Source organism: Propithecus coquereli, unplaced genomic scaffold (assembly GCF_000956105.1).
Source record: "Propithecus coquereli isolate 6110/MARCELLA unplaced genomic scaffold, Pcoq_1.0 Scaffold197, whole genome shotgun sequence".
Taxonomy (NCBI): domain Eukaryota; kingdom Metazoa; phylum Chordata; class Mammalia; order Primates; family Indriidae; genus Propithecus; species Propithecus coquereli.
In genome coordinates this window covers 2,888,707-2,898,065 of record NW_012144633.1, presented here as the reverse complement: position 1 = coordinate 2,898,065, position 9,359 = coordinate 2,888,707, and the positions used below count along the sequence as shown (strand labels likewise).

The 9,359-nt window shown below is 38.0% G+C and overlaps 1 protein-coding gene and 1 pseudogene across 3 annotated transcripts in view; one reads left to right on the top strand and one right to left on the bottom strand.

Moving 5' to 3' along the window:
* Positions 1-8,710, top strand: part of FMO5 (flavin containing monooxygenase 5) — a 31,703-nt gene extending 22,993 nt beyond the window's left edge. For 2 of the 3 annotated variants that reach the window (XM_012643463.1, XM_012643462.1), the window contains exons 8-9: positions 123-195; positions 2,388-3,373. In XM_012643463.1, coding sequence (XP_012498917.1) covers positions 123-195; positions 2,388-2,733 — 419 coding nt within the window. In that variant the 3' untranslated portion in view covers positions 2,734-3,373. Of the gene's footprint in view, positions 1-122; positions 196-2,387; positions 3,374-8,647 lie in introns of those variants that run through there. The other variant, XM_012643464.1, reaches the window with a different exon arrangement.
* LOC105809628 lies at positions 7,406-8,856 on the bottom strand (annotated as a pseudogene).
* Between the last annotated feature and the right edge of the window lie 503 nt (positions 8,857-9,359).

The following is a 9,359-nucleotide window of genomic DNA, read 5'->3' as shown; positions in this document are numbered from 1 at the left end:
CCTGAGTACAGAAAACCCCTATCCTGTATTCCTTTGAATTCTCCATAGCATAATCATTGTTAATAGGATTATTGTTCCTACTGAGGTAATTTTACACTTAAAATTTTGATTTTTCTCTTTAGGCCTAAAGACATTGCCCTCACAAAGTGAGATGATGGCAGAAATATCTAAGGCTCAAAAGGAAATGGAAAAAAGGTAAGAAATTTTCCCAGGAAGATATATGGCTACTTTTTCTACCTATTTCTTAATAAGAGCAATATTGTACTACATTTAGCTTCCTCATGTTAGTTTCAGGATTTAGATTATATTTTGAAAAAAAAGGGAATAATAGTTTGTAACAGAAGAATGGAAAAATAGCACCAGTAGTTTGACTATGAATGGGAAAGGAGAGAAAAGCTTTAAAAAAAGTATTTAAAATCCTACGTTTAGGCCCTAAAAGGAAAGTTGAGTAGGAAAAGCACATGGCAGGCATATTATTTTTATGAGGATTGCTGTAGTGCTAGCAGAGCTACCAGAGGAAGGAAGAGTAACAATGAATTAAGGAGAGTTAGATATGGTCAAATTTCAAATCTATAGGTAGATTTACAATCTGCAGTGGTCCCTTTGCTGGCTGTTATCACACTTAGGTCACAGGGGCTCATGGTGTACATAGTACACATGATGTGGGAAGATGGTAACCTCAGCCAGCTGCTTAGTGCTTTGGTGAACACAGTAATTTAGCAGTCTGAATTTCAGAACTTGAGCTCAATTGCTGGGTGTTTTTTATTTGGACAAAGTAGAAGTTGATGTTAAGTTCCTAAATTTCTGTGGAAAAGCTAGAGGTACAATCATTCCAGGCCTAAAGAGGTAGTTTTCTTCAATTGATTATACTAGCATAATTCTCCCCTATCTGGGAAGAGGAAAAAGTTAAGTTTTTATTTAACCCCATGACCCTTTACAGGTATTCTCCTATTTTCCTTCTTCCTTTCACTGCCAAACTTCTGCAGTAAATCTTCTACATTCTGTGCTCTAAATTCTCACCCTTTGCTCTGTCCTAAGCCTCATGCATTGTAACTTCCATCCTTACTCCTGAAACTGCTCTCTTGAAGGTCATCCATGACGGACTTCATTTTCCTTCCTCTGCTTTTCTTCCACTACTGAGTGTGGTGCTTCTAAACATTTCTTCCTTCTTGGAGTGCTTCCTTTTCTTTTCTGGCACTAAACCATCTTATTTCAACTTTCCTTTTCTCTTTCCTTTGACTCATTTTTGCCTAACCCCTTCTGACTGTGAGTGGTCTCCGAGGATATAATCGAGGGTCGACTATATGTACACATTAAGTATTTTATATGCATGAGCTTACTTAATCCTCATAATAACCCTACAAGGCAGGAACTAGTGAATCTCTTTTGTGAAACCTTCATGAATACTATAGCTCTTGACCTACTGCTGTAGAATAAATAAATGCATGCCTACAAACCCTTGAGCCAACATAACCTCTGTAAGGGAAAGCTCTCAAATTCTTTCCTGTCTTATCTTCTCTTCTAAATCTGGTCCCCTTTCAACAAATTCCACCTGACTATCTATCAGCTCATCTGGAATTCCATCTCACCAGTTCTACCTCAAATTTATTTTCTATCATTTTTTCCTATCCTCGTTCTTGGGTTCCTCAATCTCAATTAGCCTGACTTGGCTTTTTTCTTACTTCCTTTCTGTCCTACTGTTCTTTATTTTCATTATAGAAAGTAAAAATCCCACTCCTTCCACACATATATCACTGTTAACCACATTTCCCCCATAAAAAGTCATTTTGACTATTCAAAGCTGAACTTGGTATAATCATTCCATCTGGCTCCATTTGGAGGGTCACTTCCTCTTGTGGGATAAGTCATCCTCCCTCATCCTTTCAGGATTCCATATTAACATTAGCCCTGGGAAATCCTATTCTGTGTACTCCTCCACAACTGCCCTCGTAAAATAATTGAGGATCCCAAACAATTGGGAATTTTTGTGGTAGATTCTCTCTTTCTCACACTATCAGAGTCTTTTGTATCTGGATCTGCTATACCTACCCTCATCTTATCTATATCTTCCTCATCCTTTAAGAACCTATGATAGCTCTCTTTTTACTATCCGCTCTCTACATTTCTATTAGCAGCCTAAAACCACATCATTTGCTAAGAATCGTATATCCTTCTCTGCTTCATGTATATCTGTTTCATCTCCTTTAGTAGATTAAAAGATCCTTAAGGACAGTGACAAATATCTTTCTTCTCTATTTTCCACAGTTCCTAGCCCAATATTGAGCCAATAGCAGGCATTCAGAAAGCACTGATTGATTGACTGATTGATTAGCTGATTGAGTGATTGAATTGTTGATAGGCCATGGCTTCTGTCTTCTCTGTTTCAGGTATGTGGAGAGCCAACGCCACACCATTCAGGGAGATTATATAGATAGCATGGAAGAGCTTGCTGTTATGGTGGGGGTCAGGCCCAATTTGCTATCTCTGGCCTTCACTGACCCCAAGTTGGCATTACGCATATTCCTGGGACCCTGTACTCCAATCCAGTATCGTCTACAGGGCCCTGGAAAGTGGGATGGGGCTCGAAAAGCTATCCTCACTACAGATGATCGTATCAGGAAGCCTATGATGACAAGAATAGTTGAAAGGAGTAATTCCACCACTTCAACAATGACAATGGCCAAGTTTATGCTGGCTGCTGTTTTCTTTGCTATAATCATGGCTTATTTTTAGCTGTCAAATTGTCATTGCCCCATTTCACTGGGAGGCTTGATCTAGAGATGCCTTCAGAATCTAAAAAGATTGGATGATTCTTACCTTCAATTGCCCAGAAATCTACTTTTATGTCTCTTTTAAAAGCATTAATCCTCTTTCCTGTTTCCTACAGTGAAATCCCAGTTTTTCATTTATATTGATTCATCTCCCTCTCATGATCAATCACTTTTTCCTTACAACAGTCTCTAGACTGTGAGCTCAGGTAATCTTTTAGTCATCTTTGTATGTCTTTAGCAGAGTTCTTGACATGTGATAGGTGCTTAACAAATGTTTCTGTTTATCAAATACTATTGTGGGGAGTGGAAGTCAGCATCTATACAAGAAATGGCTTATTCCATGTAACTCTTCTTCTGATGGGATTTAGTTTTCTATTAAAAGCTCAATTTTTGTTTTCAATATCATAACTAAATGTATGTTTCCTGAGAGATAAGAGAAATAATGGTCTTATAATAGTTGTACGTATCTAAGATACGACATATAGATACTTCAGACATTTTGTTTCACTTGCTATTCCCTAGTATACCTAATACCTGGCCATTTTTACTCTTTTTCCCTAAGCAACATGTTTTTATTTTCTCAGTAAAGAAACTACCTTCAACTTTCTAGGCTCATAGTTCATTGTAATAATCCAGCATCTACCAATAACAGATTCAACTTGGTTGAGAAGTTTGGGATTTTTAAATTAGCTGTCGTATCTTTTTTTTATCTCTTAGTTCCCATAATAGGACCCAACAGGACTTTATCTTAGGAAATATACTGACTGTTGTACTGTAGTCTACAAATGTGATTTGATTCATCTCCCTCCACTCTAGCTTTCTCCCCTTCCCCACTCCCTTACATGGAGTCTAAGTAATAAGTATTTGAAGAGATCACTTGTGTACTAAATTAGAATTGATATTAACTAAATGTAGGGACATTCTGCTTATACTAGTCTTTCTTATGTCAGACAGTGTAGTTCTGAAAAACAGCAACTGAAATGGAAAGCAGGGGCTTGGGTATATGTCCCAGTGCCGCTGCTGATTCTGTTTTCTCTTCTGTAGAAGTTTTGCTGTTTTTGTTTCATGGAGAAATTAAGTAAGTGTCAGCTGTCAGGTATACTGAACTCCATGAAGAAAGGTATGAAAGTACCAGGTGTATGTTCATAAGTAACTGTCATACAATATGTTTGTAAATTTCTGGAGTGCTGCCTATTACTTAACAATAGCATAATTTTGAGCTGAAAGAACATTAGAAATTATTATCTTTCCTAATACAAATACACATAAGAGAACCAGAAATATGAGAACTACAACTTCTTCCTAATCACACAACTATTTGGACAATTGCCTGCCATTTTACCTATTTACCTGTGGAATGCCTTTCGAGAATTAGAGAATTGAGAATTGGTATTGCTTCTAAGGTCTTTTTCCTTCCTTAATCCTTGTGACACTGGGAATATATCATCTATTAAAGTAGACCTAGTATTTTTTAATCTGAAGATTTCTCTTTAAAAGTAAATTGAAGATCTCTTGCTTCTTTTTAATTTCCTTCTTTAAACATATAAAATTGCCTCTCTTTCTGTATGTAAATTTGTTGAATTAACAGTCCTTTGATAATATGATTCCTAGTTATCAGCAGTAAGTATCCTAGTTTCCTCTTTAAATAAAAAGTGTTTAATTCTAAATTCATTAACTCCTTCATTCTATTTATAATATGTAAAGTTACAGAAAAAATCATTGGTTAATTTCTAAACCAAACTAAAAGTAAGATGTGATTAGGAAATTGAACTTAAAACAACTCAAGATACAAAGCCCTCATTACTGATGAATGTCTACTAATATCATTGGTTTACCATATCTCGCTCTCATAATTATATTAAAAGGTTATAGCATTTTCCAAATTATATTAAATCTGATTACAAAAAAAATTTATAGTGCCAGAGAGTAAGGAAGTGCTCAAAAAGCAAACTGAATGTTGTATGTCAAAGGGACACAGGAGCCATCTCAATCAAAGTGGTCCCAGTGGCCAAAGCTGGAATAATTTAAGCAATAAAATAACTAACCTACTATTGGATCATAACATAAAATATAAAAAATACCATGAGCCTATACTGATATAAATGATTGAATAAATTAATAAATGGGGTGGAATAGACAAATCTACCACGCGGAAGAATTCCAAATATTTTATGTATTCTGCCCTCAAGGAGATAGAGCAGAATACTCTACTTCGTAATCATGGGCTATATAGAGTGACTTCCTTCCAAAGAATATAGTAGGGAAAAGGGGAAAAAATAACTTTGCAGTGGAGAAATCTGATAACACTACCTTAGCTAGGTGATCAAGATTAACATCAACAGTGATAAGTCATGTTCACGGTATGTACCCTTGATATGATGTGAGGAGAAAGTCACTTTACCTGTGTGGTATTCCTCCTAAAGACCATAACCCAGTTTAACCATGAGAAAAACATCAGACAAACTGAAGTTGAAGAATATTCTACAAAATACTTGACTACCTCAAAACTGCCAAGGTCATCAAAAACAAGGGAAGTCTGAGAAATTGTCACAGTATAGAGAAGCCTAAGGAGACGTGACATCTAAATGTAATATAGTGTCCTGGATCAGAGACTGGAACAAAAAAAAAAGGGGTGGGGGGACTTTAAATAAAAATTAAGGGAATATTAATAAAATATGCATCTTGGTCAAATAATAATGTATTAATATTGGTTTCTTAGCTGTGACAAATATACCGCAGTAATGTAAAATGTTAACAATAAAGGGAATTGAGTGTGGGGTATACAGGGACTCTGAACTATTTTTGCAAGTTTTCTTTTATCTAAACCTATTCTAAAATTAAATATTAATAAAAAGAAGAAGAAGAAGAAGAAATATAGGGTGTTTTGGATTCAGGATTTGACCCAGAGCTATAGTTTGAAGGAATTTTCTCAGAGGAGGAAGAATATTGGGTAGACCAGTCATTTAAATCGCTATTTTTTCCATGATTATTATACAAATTAAGTTGTTCTAATAGAGCATAATGTAACTTAATATAGATATTTTGTTTCCTTTGTTGAATAAATATAGACTATAGTTGTAGAGGGTGGGAAATGGTGATATAAGGTGAAAAGACACAACTTCTTAAAATCATTTAATTCTTTCTTCTAGCTAAGTGCATTATGCCAGTAGTCCCTGCTAGCAAAATTTATGGTATATTAGTGACAGGTACATTCTTAAGTAAGGTAATTTTACTTAATATTGGGTCTGTGCCCTGTTACTTTTGTTAATAGTAATATAGTACATAAACATCCTCCAGACTGCCTGCTTGGAATTTCCCAAAGTGCCATGTTTTCCCATACTTCTATACACATTTTTTTTAAGGGGAAAAGTTCTTTTAATATCCAGTTTTGGATTCAAGAGATTGTAACAGTTAATTTCCCCTTCAAATCAATGGAAAGAATGTTAGTTCAGATCACGCTAAAAATCTAGCATTTTAAAATGTTTTCTACATTCCAGAAATGAATGTATCCACTCAGGTTTTCTCTGGGCTCTTTCCAGGTCCCAAATACTCAGAACAACTTGAGTTAAAGAGGAGAAGGGATAGAAAGTAAGACATATGAAGATTGCCCCCATGGCAACATAATCCCTGGATGTTGTGGCAATATTTAAATGAATGGAATTTGCTATCCCCTTTACATGACATATAATTGCTTGCTTCTCAAATTCTTCTTAAAAGTTCCATGCTCTACTGGGAAAGAATTTAAGAGCAACTAATAAATGTCCTATATTCACTTAGAAGAGGGCAAATGAGAGCACCTTAAGAATTTCACAGGTGTCTCCAATGACAAAACTGAAGACAATGTGACACTGTACTTTCCTGTCAAATGGCAATCTATGGCAAAATGGGAGCATGAAGGTAAGTGAGGGGACATGTTTTAGATTGTAAGATTATACTTAATAGAATGCAGGGAGCAGCTGGTAAATTGAGACCAATGCTGGATCATTAATACCAGGTCCACCTTTGGGTTATCATTTTTAAGTTTCATCTGTGAGATTGTGATCCTTTGTGAGATCAGATTGGGAGCTAATATAGTCAGAGCTTCTCAGGTGGTAAATCTAATGCCACTCCAAGGAACAGCCATCCGCTTTACTGGGATGGAACTATACTGTGGTTATTCACTATGCAGAGCTCAGTGAGGAAGACACAGACTTACTGAGGTCAACAGAGGTGCAGGCAAGAGGAATAGCAGTTACCCTGTGTTCCTAATACTTGGCCTATCCTCCCACTTTCCTAGGAATAGGATTCAGTAGTGTGTGGGTACATTGTTATAAACACGGCCTAATGAAGCAGCGGCTTCCCCATTCAAGTTTATGGTAACCCTGTCCTTTGGGATCCGCCTGCCAATGGAACCTTTTTTTTTTTTTTTTTGAGACAGAGTCTCACTGTGTTGCCCGGGCTAGAGTGCCGTGGCATCAGCCTAGCTCACAGCAACCTCAAACTCCTGGGCTCAAGCAATCCTCTTGCCTCAGCCTCCCGAGAAGCTGGGACTGACCAGCTGCACCACCATGCCCAGCTAATTTTTTCTATATATATTTTTAGTTGTCCAGCTAAGTTCTTTCTATTTTTTTAGTAGAGAAGGGTCTCACTCTTGCTCAGGCTGGTCTCGAACTTCTGAGCTCAAACGATCCACCTGCCTCGCCAGTGGAACCTTTTAAGGTAGAAGTGGGCCCAAGCTGAGTTCCACATGGTGGGTGAATCAGATGACTTCTGTGCCCTGGTCACTTTCTTCACTGGGGCAGATGGGGGCTGCCAGGTTTTTTAAATCACGCTTCATCTTGAAGCACATGGTCATTTTGTCCTCATGTTGTGGAGTAACTTTGATGAAAATACCCACTTTGTTGGCCTCTCTGAAGGCTATAATGTCAAGATCGTCCTGAAAGTCTTGGGGTTCTGCCAACTCACTGTACTCTGAGGCTAAGTCCTTGCCAGCAACAACAAGCTCCTTGTGAGGCAGCACCACCTTAGCAGTGCTCTTGATATTATTAGGGTCTCCCTCCTCACACTCCAACAGTCACATGGGTGAGGTTCTCCACAGGATTCTTAAGAGTCAGGAGGACCTGGCTCTCCTTCGTGTAGAAAAGGTTGGGAATTGACATGATTCTCACTTCTGGAATACAATTGACACAACCAGTTGGGTTTTGAACTTGATAGATGTTTGATTAAATTCTGGCTTGCTCAAATTATGTTCACATTTGCAGCAACACAGGGACCGTTTGATCAGAAGATGTTTGTGGCAAGGATAGAGCTGTGAAGCACAGACTGGTTGGAAATTAGGGTGTAAGAGATGGTGCTGAAGGGTGGTCACCTGTTAAATTTACTGGTCTTATATAACAGTCTTCAGGTAGAGGTTCCACTTCATCTATAGCCTGAGCTGGGTCAATCTTTATCTTTTTCTGGTACTCTCCCTCTTTAAGGTAAAGTCTGGCAAGGGTACTGATGGATGTACCAGCTCATGGTCGCTGAAGCCTGGTTCCAAGACCATATTTGTCCAAAAAAGCCAGAGGCATATACTTTCTGCACCGCGCCAGTTTCTTGCAATCATGCTCAACTTTCTCTTTCTGACCAAGCTGTTAGTAATATTCAATCAATTTGTTCATCTGATGAGTGTGAGGATTTTCAGGTTCCTGCCAACCACCACTAGCAACAGATTTGTCTGCCATGCCCACATCTTTAGACGTCTAGTGACAAAATCCACAGGACAGGTAATAGGCTTTCTTCATGGTGGTCTTGGCTGGGTCATCTGCAAGTTGTGTGGAGATACTTGTTGTCTGGGTGGAGAGGGTGTGCATGTAGCAAGGACAGTCAAAGCAGTTGGCACATCTATTCTTTTTTAGTTTGGCTTTAGCTGATGGCGTATCTTCTAAGCAACTGGGACAATAATGAGACTCCACCTCGTGAGACATACATTCCAGAGACTGCAACTCGCTACAACAGCAGCAGAAGTAGAGCTGCGAAAGTGGGGCCGAACCTTCTTTTCTCCCTGGACTAGACAGAGAACCCTCTCCGACTGCAGCAAGGACGCCATCTTGGAGAGGGAGGGCCCATGCTTCTACACACATTTTTGTGCAGTAGTCTCCTCTTGATAAATTCTCCACGTGCCCACCTGGCTAACAGCTATACTATCCTCAAGATGTGGTTCATCTGTTCTCTCTTCCAGGAATAGCTTCCTGGTCCCCAATATGAAATAGGTGACCTTCCTTTGTGTTCTCATTATACCTAGTATATTCCTCAATTATATTTGGTGAATATCCTTATGACACTACACAATAACGACTGGTTCTCTCACCTGTTTCCTCCTTAAACTAGTGAACTCCTTGGATGAAGATACTTTGTAACCAATCTGTATGTTCTTAGTGCCTAATGTAGTGCCTAGAACATAGTAAGACCTCAGTAAATTAAGAATTAATTGAACGAATAAATTCCACAGGAAAGGTAAACATGATTCTTAAAGGATTACAGCAAATAGTGAATACTACTTTTAGAAAAAGTGATTAAGAAGATTAAAAGGTGCTTAACATTGTAAAATGTCTGTGGGAACAAGCATTT